The 16,103-nt window shown below is 37.5% G+C and overlaps 1 protein-coding gene across 1 annotated transcript in view; it reads left to right on the top strand.

The window, feature by feature from the left end:
• LOC106873751 (leucine-rich repeat protein SHOC-2-like) overlaps window positions 1-16,103 on the top strand; it is a 705,478-nt gene that overhangs the window by 60,506 nt on the left and 628,869 nt on the right. Inside the window, exon 2 of the mRNA XM_052973213.1 lies at window positions 11,565-11,696. Within this exon, the coding sequence (XP_052829173.1) occupies window positions 11,565-11,696 (132 nt within the window). The remainder of the gene's footprint in view (window positions 1-11,564; window positions 11,697-16,103) is intronic.

Here is a 16,103-nt window from a genome sequence, read left to right as displayed (position 1 = left end):
ATAAAAAGGGGAATTTGACAAGACAGTCAGTCGGACGCTGACACTTGTTGATGCTGCATCGAAGAGGCCAGGGAATAGAAGAAGACATGCACCCAGCACCAGAGCTGAAGACACCTCCGAAAGTGGGGGCCCCGCCACGTCAAAACGGTAGAGGAGTAGGGGCTGAAACCAGACGTGGTTCCTCCTGATGATGTTTTGAGCTAACTGGATCCTCTAAAGGAGCTGTTGTGGTAGCAGACCACAAAACATGGTTGAAATTCCTTCCATTGTTGCTCAGTTGCACCCCTTATGTTGGCATCTAGAGAGGGCTGGCTGTTGGTCCCTTTGGAGGGAAGTTTTTGTCTTGCTTGTGGCATAGTTTTAGGTGTGGGGAAACAGCAGTTTGCTTTGTCATCGTCATGCCAGCTGAATTTCCTTTTTGGGCAAAGTGTCTTGTTCTAAAGCCTTCAGTTGAACGTAAACGTTCATATTGGAAGTTGACTCATTTAATGGGCTTCAATATAATGAAGTTGACTTTTATTTATGCTAGACTGTATAATGCTTACTTTTTCTGTATAAATTTACTAAATTAAATGGTTAATTACTTTTTGAAGTCTGACGTACATGCTGGTAATCATGATCTGGGCCATATTTTACATATTTTACTCAGTCGAGTAAAGTGTCATCCACAAGCATACATTAATGTATAATATATCATCATCATCATTATTGTCATTTAAAGTCTGCTTTCCATGCTGGCGTGGTTTGGATGGTTTTACTGAGGGCTGGCAAGCCAGAAGGCTGCACCAGGCTCTTATCTGATCTGGCAAAGTTTCTATAGCTGGATGTCCTTCCTAATGCCAACCACTCCAAGAGTGTATTGGGTGCTTTTTACGTGCCGTCGTAAAATCAGGCTGCACAGGCAACAATCATGCTTAAATGGTGCTTTTAACGTGCCACTGGCATAGGTGCCAATCAGGCGGTACTGTCATCGGTCATGACAACAATGTCACTTGCTTCAACAGGTCTTCGCAAACGCAGTTTATTGTCCAATGATTGCAGGGTACTCTTAAATGGGCTGGTTATGCTGTACTATCATAGGCCACAGTTACGGTCTCACTTGGCTTCAGCATATCTCTGAAGGTCTCGGTCACTTGTCATTACCTTAGTGAAGCCCAATGTTCGAAGGTTGTGCTTCACCACCTTATCCCAGATTTTCCTGGTAAGAGCTCTCTGAACTTTGCTCAGGCTATTCTTATTCTAGCAGCTACACTTTCAGAGCATCCTCCCCTAATACTCACTTGGTCACCTAGGTAACAGAAGCTATCAACTACTTGTAGTTTTTCCCTCTGGAATGTATTCTGCACATTATCAGTATTTATTTCTCCTGAGCATTTGCCACACGCAAAAACTAACTTCCCAGTTAGCCTTCCTGTGATATTGCTGCACCTCTTATGTGTCCATAGCTTACATTGGGTACATCTTATGGAATTTCTATCTACGCCTTTTCTACAGATCGATCAGGGCCATCTACCTGAAGGGATTTGTGGTTTGTCTGCCTTCCTACTTATTAAGACATTGGTTTTAGCTAGGTTGACTCAAAGGCCCTTTGATTCTAGACCTTGCTTCCACACCTGAAACCTCTCCTCTAGTTCTGATAGTGACTCAGCTGTACCTAGGTCATCAGTATAGAGAAGCTCCCAGGGGCATTCTGTTTTGAATTCATGTGTTATTGCCTGGAGGACTATGATGAATAAGAAGGGGCTGAGGACTGATCCTTGGTGGTTCCCTACCCCTACCTGGAATTCTTCACTGTACTCGTTGTCAACCCTCACCTTACTGACAGCATCCCTGTACATGGCTTGTACAGCTCTCACTAACCATTCATCTATCCCTAGTTTCCTCATTGACCACCAGATAAGGTATCGGAGACCTTATCAAAGGCTTTCTCCCTGTCAATAAAAGCCAGGTGCAGAGGTTTCTTAGGGTAGGTATTATTCCTGCAGCTCTCTTACCAGAAACATAGCATCAGTGGTGCTTTTCCCTGGCACAAACCCACATTGCATCACATCTAGACTGGCTCTCTCCCTAATTAATTGGGCTATGACCCACTCCGAGACCTTCATTACCTGATCCAACAACTTTATACCTCTGTAATTATTTGTATCTGATGCATCACCTTTACCTTTGTAGCAGTTGACTATGGTGCTGCTACACCAGTCATTGGGTATGATTTCTTCATGTATCACCTGATTGACTGTATGGGTGACTAGACTATAGCCGACACCGTCAGATATTTTAAACATCTCTACGGTGATTCCTGATGGGCCAGGTGCGTTCCCTGTCTTCATACTCTTGATTGCTTTTTCTACTGAGGTACTGTCAATTCGGATAGCTGGTCCTTCTGTTGGGTCGACATTCGGCAGACTCTCTTTCTCCCTTTCATTCTCTTCATTTAGCAACCTTTCATAGTGGTGTTTCCAAGTCTCTTTCCTTGCAACCTCATTAAATGCAAGTGAACTGTCATCCATACAGACACATTTCTCTCCTATGACATCACAATTCTCTCTCACACACTGTCTTGCAACACAAAACACCTCAAGTCTTTGGTCCTCACGATGCAGAACATTGGCAACTTTTCTCTTATCTGCTTCTTCTCTGGCAACAGTCCAGATACTTATCGATCAGCTCTGTATTTGCAGATATGTGCTCATAACATAAGGGTGTAAGAATTTGCTATGCTAAGTGTGGGGGTTGGAACATATGAAATGGACCTGCAATAGATAAAATAATTGTAGTTAAGTAAATGTGGTATAACAGTGGCTAGTCTTAATGTACCTGAAATAGATGAATTATTGGAGTTAAGTAAATAAATAAGGTATAACAGTGGGTTGTTCTTTAATGCCAGATGGGATGTTGATTGTTCTTTAGTGTAGAGGCATGTGAAAGTCATAATGTGGGCTTCTGGGGGAGTGTAGTGTAAACATCTCATAGTGTGGTGGATTTTAGGTACACTCACGTCCAAACTGTGATTTGACAGGGAAAAGTATGTTTTCAAACAGTGAAGATGTGGGGTAGTGAGGTATGGGACAAGTATGCACATGAAAAATGAAAAAATCGAAAAAAAAAAGATATAAAACAGGAAAATAAAAACAAGGAAAATAAGAAAAAAAAGGAAGTTTAATAAAAAATATAAAATTAATAAGATATAATGGTTTCTGTATCTGGATGCCCTTCTTCTAGCGAACCACTTAACAGCAAATACTTTTTATCATGACACCAGTGCTTGTGTGAGATCATCATCTAGCTTGCAAAACTACAAACTCAAAGTGAGTGTGGGCTCATGTATGAGCCCACACTCACTTTGAGATATTGGGTTCACATATGAGGGATGTTGGGTTCATGTATGAGTGATGGGGAAAGAGGAAATTTATTATTTTAAATAAAGGGTTAAAATGTGAAAGAAGGGGCTAGTGCAGAATAGGTTTCTGCTGTACAGGAGTTATATGGCTGCTCAAACTTTAGAAGAGAATATGGAGAGTAGGTGATTGGGGTGGAGCTGGAAAGTGATCAAAATGGTAATGAAGTGTCCATATGAACCCTTAAGATAGGAGGTGGATAGAAATGAATGGAGCAGAAAAACTGGGAATGTGGATAGGTTGTGGTTGCAAGAGTGAACAGATGAGTGGGTGAATAAAGAAGTGTTTAATGGATGATAAGGGAGATAGGGAAGAATAGGTAATAACTGTAGGGATTGGTAAGTTGAAACAAGGAAGTAGTGAATAGTTGACTAGGTGTAGGGAATTGACCAATGATGCATGCAAGTAATGAGTAGCAGAAGAGTAAAATAGTAATGATGGTTCAGTAGACAGAGGAAGGATGAAAGAAGATGAAGTAGGGAGAGGCAGTTATAGCATTTGGAGAGAGTGAGAGCTATATAGTGGCAGAGAAGGAGAGATCGTTTGTTGGTCTGGGGAATGGTAGGGTCAGTGTAAAATGTTGATAGAGAGGACAGTATTAAGAATGAAGCATGTATATCAAGTGAAGTGGTTTCATTAAAATCACTACATGTAATACATGTGTGTATGTGTACATGTATACATGAAATTATTTTGTTTTATAACTCCAACAAGTAGTAACCAGTCAAGATTGTTCCAAAATCTTGGCCTCAACATCATTGAGTTATCTCTCTTGCTGCACATGTATCCTCAACATAGCCAAATTGTATCACAAACACCATCACCTTCAGTGCCAGAAAATATTTCTGTTTCCAACAACTACCAACCCTCTACAAAATTTAAGTGATCCAAACTTATGCGGCTCCCACATCTAGAAGTATGCTGCAATTGCACACATTATCATCCTTTGGTTACATTGAAAGTCCACCTGACTAATTGGCATGAAGTTACTCACCAACATTCTCCCAATCTCTGGCTTAAATGTGCTGTGTCTGCTTTGCATTTTCTGCTGCTATAAAGTAGCTTCTCCTCAGAGTTGGTTGAGCTCATGTCATTCTTACTCAAGTTCTTGATGCACTTGTCTCTTCCCATCTTTTGTATATGTTCCCTCACCACAAGATCCACACTAATCAGTATACCAACTCCTTACTCTCCAGAACATTTTCTGCACTACACATATTCTTTTCAGGATTGAACATTAAAAAAAAAAAAACTTTGAGCCTAGGTAACGTGGTGGTGGAACAATGTGGTTGATCGGGCTATTAGTCAAAAGAAACAAGGCTTGGAAGGACTGGAAGAATGGAGGTAGCAGGGAATTGTATCAGACTGCCAGAAGGAAAGCTAGGAGACAGGTTTATTTAGCCAGAGGGGAAGCAGATAAGAAAAATTTTGCCAATGTTCTGCGCCCTGAGGACCAAAGACTTGAAGTATTTCGTGTTGCAAGACAGTGTGTGAGAGATAATCGTGATGTTGTAGGAGAGAAATGTGTCCACATGGATGATGGTTCACTTGCACTAAACAAGGCTGCAAAGAGAGAGGTTTGGAGATGCTACTATGAAAAGTTGCTCAATAAAGAGAATGAATGGGAGAGAGAGAGAGAGTCTGCCGAATGTCGACCCAACAGAAGGACCAGCTATCTGAATTGACAGTACCTCAGTAGATAAAGCAATCAAGAGTATGAAGACAGGGAAAGACCTCGGCCCATCAGGAATCACTGCAGAGATGCTCAAAATATCTGGCAGTGTCGGCTATAGCCTAGTCACCCATATTGTTAACCAGGTGATACACCAAGGAGTCATATCCAATGACTGGTGTAGCAGTACCATAGTCAACTGCTACAAAGGTAAAGGTGACGCTTTAGATACAAATAATTACAGAGGTATCAAGTTGTTGGATCAGGTAATGAAGGTTAAGGAGAGGGTCATAGCCCAACCAATTAGGGAGAGAGCCAGTCTAGATGAGATGCAGTTTGGGTTCGTTCCAGGGAAAAGCACCACTGATGCTATATTTCTGGTAAGAGAAATACCTAGCCAAAGGAGAAATACCTAACCAAAGATAAACCTCTGTACCTGGCTTTCGTTGACATGGAGAAAGCCTTTGATAAAGTCCTCCGATCCCTTATTTGGTGGTCAATGAGGAAACTAGGGATAGATGAATGGTTAGTGAGAGCTGTGGGAGCCATGTACAGGGACGCCGTCAGTAAGGTGAGGGTTGGCAATGAGCACAGTGAAGAATTCCAGGTAGAGGTAGGGGTCCACCAAGGTTCTGTCCTCAGCCCCCTCCTATTTATCATAGTCCTCCAGGCAATAACACAAGAATTCAAGACAGGATGCTCCTGGGAGCTCCTCTATGCTGATGACCTTGCTCTAATTGCTGAATCACTATCAGAACTAGAGGAGAGGTTTCAGGTGTGGAAGCAAGGATAAGAATCAAAGGGCTTTAGAGTCAGCCTAGCTAAAACCAAAGTCCTAATAAGTAGGAAGGTAGACAAACCACAAACCCCTTCAGGTAGATGGCCCTGCTCGATCTGTAGAAAAGGCATAGGTAGAAACTCTGTAAGATGTACCCAGTGCAAGCTATGGACACATAAGAGGTGCAGCAATATCAAAGGAAGGCTAGCTAAAAAGTTAATTTTTGTATGTGGCAGATGCTCAGGAGCAATAAACATTGAAAATGTGCAGAGAACAACTACCACATTCCAGGGAGAAAAACTAGAAGTGGTTGATAGCTTCCATTACCTAGGTGACTAAGTGAGTATTAGGGGAGGGTGTGCTGAAAGTGTAGCTACTAGAATAAGAAAAGCCTGGGCAAAGTTCAGAGAGCTCTTACCTCTGCTGGTGACAAAGGGCCTCTCGCTCAGAGTAAAAGGTAGACTGTATGACGCATGTGTGCAAACAGCCATGCTACATGGCAGTGAAACATGGGTCGTGACTGCTGAGGACATGCGTAAGCTTGCAAGGAAGCCAGTATGCTCCGCTGGATGTGTAATGTCAGTGTGCATACTCAACAGAGTGTAAGTATCCAGAGAGAAAAGTTGGACCTAAGAAGCATCAGTTGTGGTGTACAAGAGAGGCGATTGCACTGGTATGGTAATTTGGCAAGAATGGATGAGGATAGCTGTGTGAAAAAGTGCCACAGCCTAGCAGTTGAGGGAACCTGTGGAAGAGGTAGACCCAGGAAGACCTGGGATGAGGTAGTGAAGCACGACCTTCGAACATTAGGCCTCACTGAGGCAATGACTAGTGACTGAGACCTTTGGAAATATGCTGTGCATGAGAAGACCTGTCAAGACAAGTGAGACCATAATCCGTGGCCTTTACGAGGGGTGTAGCCAGCCCACTTATGTGTACCTTGTCATAAGTCCACGTTATGAAGTGGCATATACATTGAGTTCAAAGAAAGACATAGCAGTGTTGATGAGACATTTGAGGCTCATGGTGGACGTTCTTAGCATAGAAGACCTATTAGCTTCCATGGTTCAGTTGCAACAGCAACTACAGCAGCAACAAGAGCAGCAGCAACAGTTGCAACAGCAGCAGCAACAAGAACAACAAAAACAACTAAATCAACAGTTATTGGAATTATTGTTGCAGTCAAAAATCACTTCTGGTTCATTTTCGGCAGTTGTGGTTGCTTATTCAAGTTGAAGAATTCACGTATAATCCGAAAGAAGGATTATGTTTTCTGCCTACTTCAGAAGGTATGAAGGAATCTTCAAGGAAGAGTGTAAAAGATGGACAGACGAAAAGAAGGTTCCTCTTCTTTTAAGGAAATTATCAGCAGCAGAACAGGAAAAGTTTTGTAATTACATCATGCCGAGAAAGCCATCCAAATTTTGTTTCAAGGAAACAATTAAGCTATTATCTAAAATATTCTGTCTAAGAAGTTCACTATTTACTATTCGCTGGGAGTGTTTAAATTTGAAAAAAGAGAAATGGAAGATTTTGTCACGTATGTTGGAATTGCAAATTGAGAATGTGAAAGGTTTAAACTCGACAAATTAAGCCTGAACATGTTCAAATGTTTAATCTTCGTGCAAGGATTAACAGCAAATAAAGATGGAGAAATAAGGGCTCGAATATTGGCAAAACTAGAACAAGATTCAGAACTAACCCTACAGATAGCGGCTGAAGAATGCCAAAGAATTATAAGTCTACGACAGGACGCAGAAAAAATTGAAGAAGATTATTCAAATATGCATACATGTTGACCGGTAAAAGGTACGAAAAAAAGAAAAACAACAGTCAATACCCAAACCATGTTATGGGTGTGGAGAAATACATTTCAAAAGAAACTGTCCTTTTAAGAATCTAAAGTGTTTCGGATGTGGAAAAATTGGACTCAAGAATTCACATTGTTGGGTGAAACAGAAAAGTTTGAATGGAAAAATTCAAGAAGAAAAAGTATTAGAAAATTTATCTCCATAAAAACAAATAATGTGAATAGAAGACTACAGATGGACAGAGGTAGTGACATCACAATAATTAACAAGGATACATGGAAAGAAATAGGAAGGCCTACATTGAAAAAATATGCGAAAATGGCGAGAGGCATCTCAGGAAAACAATTAGGATTTTTGGACAAAATGATTAGTGAGGTAACATTTCGTGGGAAAACTTTGAAAGCTAAAGTTTTTGTATCAAAAAATACGATGACCCTTTTTGACACAAACTGGATAGAATTGTTTAATTTATGGAACCTCCCCATAAATAATTTTTGCTATAATGTAAGCAATTATAACGCCTGTAAATAAGGCATTGGAAGATTTAAAAAAGAAATTGAAAAATGATTTTTCCTGATGTTTTTTTGGAAGAATTAGGTAGATGTACCAAGACAAAAGTAAAATTTGAAGTAAAAGAAAACACCATACCGGTGGTTAGACTGAAGCAAGCTGTACCTTTCACAGCATTGAATCAAGTCAGTGAGGGATTAGATAGGCTAGAAAAGCCGGGAGTTATAGAAAAAGTTGACTATTCAGAATGGGCAGCACCAACTGTTTATGTAAAGAAAAACAATAACAAAATATGAGTATGCGCGGTCTTTTCAACAGGTTTGAATGAATGTTTAAGGACATACAATTATCCACTACCAAGCCCAGAGGAAAATTTTGCGAAATTCAAATGGAGGAAAATTTTTCTCAAATTGGACTTGTCAGTTTTACAGTTACAAGTCAAAGAAGAATGTTTGAAATTATTAATGATAAACACTCATAAAGGTTTATATAAATTCGATCGATTTCCTTTCGGGATAAAGGTGGCACCTAATATTTTCCAACTGGTGATGGGCATGATGCTTGCAGATATGGATTTTGCCGCAGAATATTTGGATGACATTCTCATAAAAAGTAAGTCTAGAGGCTAGCATGAGGAACATGTTAAAATGGTTTTTGAGAAGATAAAGGAGTATGGATTCAAACTTAGCAAGGAAAAATGTGAATATTTCATGCCAGAAATAAAGTATCTTGGGCAAGTTATCGATAAAAATGGTTACATGCCAGATCCTTTAAGATTGATGACAATAAAAATATCCTTACCCCCCCCCCCCCAAATATTACAACATTATTGTGTTCTTAGGGCTTGCGAACTATTACCAAACATAGATACCAGACATGCATGAACTAAGTGCATCCCTAAACAACCTAGTGAAAAAAGGTGTCAAAAAGGTATCAAAAAGTGTTTGAAGAAATTGAAAAAGTTTTAACATCAGAACTGTCATTATCAAATTTTAAAATAGTAGTAGTATCAGATGCTAGCGAAAGTAGTATAGGAGTGGTAATTTTACACAAGTATGAAAATAGTAGCATAAAACCCATTGCTCATGTTTCACATTCATTGTTGGCAGCTGAAAAAAAACTACAGCCAAATTGAGAAAATAATGGCTAATGCCTCATTAGCCATTATTTTTGTGGTGAAAAAATTTCACAAATTCATACATGGAAGGGAATTCAGTCTGAAAACAGATCACTGCCCATTATTCTCAATTTACGGATCAAAAAAGGGTATCCCCACACATACAGCCAACTGATTGCAGGACTGGGGGACGATCCTGCTAAATTATGATTTTAAGATGGAATTTCTACCATCAAAAAATTAGGACATGTGGATGGGCTGTCAAGATTGATTCCTAAATACGGTGAACCATTAGAGGACTTGGTAATAGCAGCATTAAAAGCCAAAATCCAAATAAAACATATACTCTGCAACATAGTATGTGAACTACCTGTCACTTCAGAAGAAATAAAAATTAAAGCAGAGAAGGAGACATTAATAATAAAAATGGAAAAAAATAGTGAAGTTTGAAACAAATACAAAACTCATGTAACCAAGTGTAACAGTTTTGAAATGGTATTCGATATGTGACAACATACTTCTGTATGCTCAGAGGGTTGTAATACCTGTTTCTTTGCATAAGAATTCGACATGGGACACCCTAGAATCATGAGAATGAAAGTATTGATGAAAAGCTATGTTTACTGGCCAAATATGGATCAGGATATTAAAAAAATTGCTGAAATCCTTCAGGGGTTGTATCCTGGCAGCAAAGGCATCACTTGTAAAAATTCAACCTTAGCCCAACAGTGACATACCTTGGTCAAGATTACACATAGACTTTGCTAGACCATTAAATGGAGTGTATTATCTAATAGTTGTGGATAGTTAAATGAAATGGCCAGAAATATGTAAATGTAGGAAGCCAACCACCAAAGTAACGATGGGATTTCTGGATGAACTTTTTGCATGATATGGCATCCCCAAACACTATTGTGTCTGATAATGGAACACAGGTATTGTCAAAAGAAATTAATAACTTTTGCAAAATGCATGCAATGGAGCATATTACTACTCTGCTGTACCATCTGAGATCGAATGGACTAGTGGAACGTTTCGTAGACATGTTTGAGTGCACTGAAAAAATCTAGAAATGAACTACTAGCCGATACTGCATTAACACAAGTCTACTGAATAACACCTATCTCTAACACCACATTAGCTATGTTGCTGGCTGAACTAATATTTTCCAGAAAGTCAGGTCAGTGTTTGACAAATTACTACTGGGAAGAAAAGAAAAAATGGAGAGAAACACTGAAAATAAGATGAAATACTTCAAAATTGGTGACAAGGTTTTTTTAAAAATATACAGAAATGGAAAGAAAAGTTGAGAAGAAGGTATAATAAGTAAACGTTTAGGAAAAATAACGCACATGGTAAAAGATCATACATGGGAACGCAAGTGACACCTAAACCAACTGGAAAAAAGGTTTATGGAAGAAAGAATATGACATGAAGAGCCAATGGAATTTCTTTGACATTTTTGATGTCCCAATACCTCAAAGAATAATCAAACCAACGATTACAGCGACTAGGAAAAGAAAGCAAACAGAACTTTTGCACGTAGATCCAAAACAAAAAAAAAATATTCCAATTTCCGGGGAATTGAAAAAAAAAGGTGGGGGAGAGGTGGTAATAAAAATAATAAATAAAGGAAAAATATTGACTTCCAACGAAGGTCAAGCTCAAAAAGGGGAGATGTAGTGAAATCCTGACACCGCTGTGGGATAGCAAGTCAACTGTCCAAACCTGTATAAAGGTGCATGCGCACTGTCAGTGGGGGACAGTGTGGTGTGCACAGGCGCTTTGTGAAGATAGTCATAGAAGTTGTTGAGAAGAGATATTGTTTGTTAGGTGTTGTTTCTGATTTATAAAGTGGCATATGCAGTGAGTTCAAAGAAGGACTTAACATTGTCACCGAGACACAACACTGTCCATCTTGTTTCTGGTGATTCTCTGTGTAATGAAATCAAGTTAGAAACAAATACTCTTATATTCTTGAATGCAAGAATTCTTCAATGTATCTAAGCCAAATATTAGCCATATACTTAATAAGGTTTATAGTTCAAGCATCAATGTTGGAGACAGTAATCTTCAAAAACTCATTGAATTGCCTTCTTTGCCAAGTATCTGTGTGTATGTGCGTGTGTGTGTGTGTGTATATTATCATTTATTTGTCTAGCTTGGTATTTTTTTTTTTATCAGCCATGAAGAAAAGCTTCAATTTTAAAAAGTATGTATTATATGCTTTGCTTTAGAAAACCAACCTTCTAATACATTTTGTATTTAATTTTTACAGGAGAAAAAAGGTAGTTCTTCATCTTTAGCTGGAGATACCAATAAACCTCGTCAAGTAACAGTGACTACTCCTGGCCAAAAAGGGGCAAAACCAACAGTACCATCCAAGCGGCCCTCAGTAAAGGCTGATTTGGTAAGTTCTGATACTTTCATACTTTCCTTGTTGATGTCCTTTAGTCATCATTAACTCTTTAGCATTTAAATTGACCATATCTGGCCAAAATAATCTGTTTTATCTTCAAACTGGCCAGATCCAGCCTCTCGCTTACCTTACAATATTATTCTGAAAGGAAACAATCACATCATTGAAAGCTCAAAGTTACCAGATAAGGTATGACAAATGGGAATAAGTATTACATTTGACAGGGAAATCTGAACACTGAAGGGTTGGTTAAACTGTTACTTTTTTAAAATGACATTTTCAAAATAAAGGAAAAACAAAAAGAAACAACATGGGTCACAACTTAGTTGGTAACAAAATATTTTTGTAATATTTGAAATGGTATACATTCTGGAGTTGCTCCTGTAAATTTTATAAAAATTTGAACAAAATTGAAGGTGGAGTGTTTAATAGTTTATGATATATTCTAATGTAATCAGCCGCACTAGTTAATCCAACAACCATAGGCTATCTCAGCAGTCCATGGACTAATTTCATGTATGATTAACAACTCCTGTGCATACATCACGTTTAAAATTTTAGCTTTTTATTGGTCTGCTAGAGTTAACTGAACATAGGAGTTTAATCTGAAGAACTGTAAAGAATAGAAATGAGTTGAGTACACTTCAAAAATATACTGTCAACCTTACTTTGCTAAAATCATATACAAATCTTGGATACAGTTCTGAGGAACTATTTAACTTCAGAAGTATACAAGTTATTCAGCATCAATCAAATTACTATATGAGAGACCCCGTTGAAACCATCTGAAGATTAACAAAGGCAAGGTACAGTTGTTAGGTCTCTCTAGAAAAAGATGGTCTCATGTTCTGTTTCTTGGCACAAACTGCCTCTTATTCACGCTAAACATAAGCTAAATTAATTTCACAAAAAAACTGACTAAGGTGGTGTCTGCTTTGATGTAGATACCATTATCCTTATTACTCACCTTTCTCAACTGGATATCAGCCCTTGTGTGAGAGGAAAACAATTAGCTTCATTTTATACTGTTCTTTTATTCTTTGTGATTTGTTTAGTGAATTTCTTGAAATTTTTTCTTCCTTCAATTTTTAAGCATCATGGCAACCTCATTTTATACTGTGTGCTTTATTTTTTATGTTTTATCAATTGGATTTCTTTTAATTCTTTTCTTTCTTCAATTTTTGAGTACCTTAGTAGTTAATACCTCAGTTGGTGAGTTAGAATAGGCTGATGTTATTATTTATTAATAGATAAAAGTGAGCTTGGAGAAAATAATTAGTGATATTTCTGTGTCATTTGTATTCATAAGTGATATTAGGATTTATTGATTTTAAGCAATAGGTGATCATGTAATTGATCATCTCATCAATGTTTCCATTAGTGATGTGAGCCCTACAAAACTTTTGAATACGAACCCAAAACCCATTAAGTAGTTTCTTCAACTTTTTCTTGAAAAACTGTTTGTCTAGAATGAGTGATCCCAAGGTATGCACATCATAAGGAGATGGACTTTCCCAGAATGCTTTTCCTGATTATAGTTGTGCAGCTTCTAAGTTAGAGTGACTACTAGAACATATATTCATTTCTGAGATATGAAACTGATGCACAAGAATTGATATTTTGTAAATATATGCGAAAATATTGAAACATAATCAACCCATCCATATTCATCCTACATGGGCAGGTGAAAGTGATACATCATCAGGCAAAAAGTCAACAACAACAATCAATACATCATATCATATCAGCAAGTTTCAGCCAAATTCTTGCAATTGTCATATTTTCATGATTTTTATTATAACTGCATTTCATTAAAATTTTTATAACTGCATTTCATTAAAATTTCTATTTTCCAACAATATTGGAAGAGAAAGCGCTGTGGGAATTTAAGAGTCAGACCATATTTCTCTTGAGCTCTTTCCAATGTTTTTGTATTCATTGACATTAACACTCACAAGATTTTGTGGCTCTTGCAATCATTCCATATTGATACAGCTAGTTCAGAAACTGAATCATTTATGTTACCTGTTTGCATCATCTTGTCTCATTCCCTACATGTACCCCACACTGACAACTTTGATATCTTTCTCACCTTCGACTTTGATATCTTTCTCACCTTCGACTTGGATATCTTTCTCACCTATCAAACAGTAACTGTACCCATAAAGTCTTTGCAACTACACAATGCACATCCATATACCATACAGCACTCCTGCACCCTATGGCAATTTAGGATAGCCACCTGGCTGGAACTCTACCAGTTTTGTCATCTACTGCAGCTGGCATATGTGCTTCAATCTTCAGCCATCATATACCACTGGACATGTAACTGAAACTGTCTGTTTAGGCATGCCCCACACCCAAGAAAAACTCAATACCTAAGTGGTTTTCTCATAGCTGTGTTAAAACTTTTCAGGCAAGTAAGAAAAACAAAGTGTACAACATCTCAAGGAACATCCACCTATAAAACAAGAGCAGCATTTTTCTAGCAAGAAACTTGCATGCAAGAACACATTATATTTGAATCCCAACAGATGAATTCATATGTTGCCTAGTCCTTAGAAAGTATCCTGCCATCCAAAGTACAATTAATTCTTATGATTCCTTGCCAAAAGGATATTTATCAACTTAACAGAATCTTCCTTCGCTCCACTTCACAATGAAAGTGATTCTTTGAGCATTATTCTTGTGGAGAACGATGCCAGCATGCTCTACAATGCAAAATATTTTACAATTCTCCAAATGTATTCCTGTCTGTGTCCAGTACCTTGCATTACACATCCTTATGCAAAAGTAGTTTTAGGCTTCCAACCTGCAAATCTATTGGAAAATGATCATCAAACATTTGTATATTTGTGTGTGTGTATATGTGTGTATCTATATATATTAGGTTGGAAAGAAAGTTCTGTTACATATTTTTGATGACATCACTTTGAGGGTACTTTTTCAATACTTAGTTATAAAGAACATTAATTTTTACAATCTAATGTTTTTTTCTTCTTTTGCAGATTACTTTATACTATAGTGGTTAAATTCATATTATTACTCTTTTAAAATGAGTTTAGAACAGACCCATATCAGACATTGCATGCTGTATGAATTCAAAAGGGGCTCTTCAGTAATGGAAGCAACAAAAATATTCTTTCTGTCTATGGAAATGAAGTGTTAAGTGTCTGGATATGCAATGATCGTTTAGCTGTTTTCAGTCGAAGTTTTCCTCTAACAGATTACCCTCAATCTGGATAGCCAATTCTGTAAAGATTGAGTTTCTGAAAACTGTAGGTGAGGAAAATTCAAAGCAAACTGTTCAACAGTTAGCAATACAGGTCAATTCGAGTCACTTTGATCATAAAACACCTTCATGAACTAGAAAAAATGTCTAAATTGGTGAGTGGGTCCCTCATCATTTCACTGCCTCCCACTTGAATCAAAGAACAGTCTTCTGCTTGTCTTAGAAGACTAGGCTTGCTACTGAACTTTTCCTGGGTAGAATCATAACAACTGATGAAACAGGGGTTCTGTAAAAAACATATCCAACCAAAACAATAGTGGTTAGCATCCACTGAAAAAGGAGAGTGCATCCTCAAGCCAGGACTACACGTGAAATGTTATGCTCTTTGTTTGGTGGGATATAAGGAGTGTTGTCTATCATGAAGTGTTAAACCAAAGTGAAGCAGATAATTCAGAGACGTTCTGTCATCATTTGAAAGCGCATTACACAAAAATTTGCAAACAGAGCACTCACCATTGATGAATTGTGAAGGGGCATGCCTCATCCACCTTCATCATCAAACGTTGCTCCATCAGACTATAGTCTTTTTCAGATTCTTGACATTATTTTGAAAAAAGGAGAGTTTATTATGATGAATTTAAAAAGGATATTGAGTGTTTCTTCCCTTTTAAAGCTGAAAAATTCTGTGCTGGAGGAATCACCAATTACCCAACTACATAGAATTGATATCAGTAACATGAGCAAAGAGAATCCAGATTATGAATTACGACCGAAGTATCTGTTTCGTTCCCCATTTTGAAATGCAAGAGAATATCTTTATAAACTTATATGTGTGTGTGTGTGTATGTGTGTATATATATATATATGTATGTATATGTGTATGTATATGTATGTATATGTGTATATATATGTAAGTATACGTGTATATATATATTTATGTATGTATATATGAGTATATATGTATGTATATATGAGTATATATATATATGTATGTCTATATGTGTATATATATCTATGTATATATATGTGTATGTTTGTATATGTGTGTATATATATATATATATATATATGTGTGTATATATATATGTGTGTATATATATATGTGTATATATATATCTGTGTATATATATATCTATGTATATATATATATATATATGTATGTATAT

Source organism: Octopus bimaculoides, chromosome 15, assembly GCF_001194135.2.
Source record: "Octopus bimaculoides isolate UCB-OBI-ISO-001 chromosome 15, ASM119413v2, whole genome shotgun sequence".
NCBI lineage: Eukaryota > Metazoa > Mollusca > Cephalopoda > Octopoda > Octopodidae > Octopus > Octopus bimaculoides.
The sequence above is the reverse complement of the archived record's forward strand: the minus strand, read 5'-3'. Positions and strand labels throughout refer to the sequence as shown.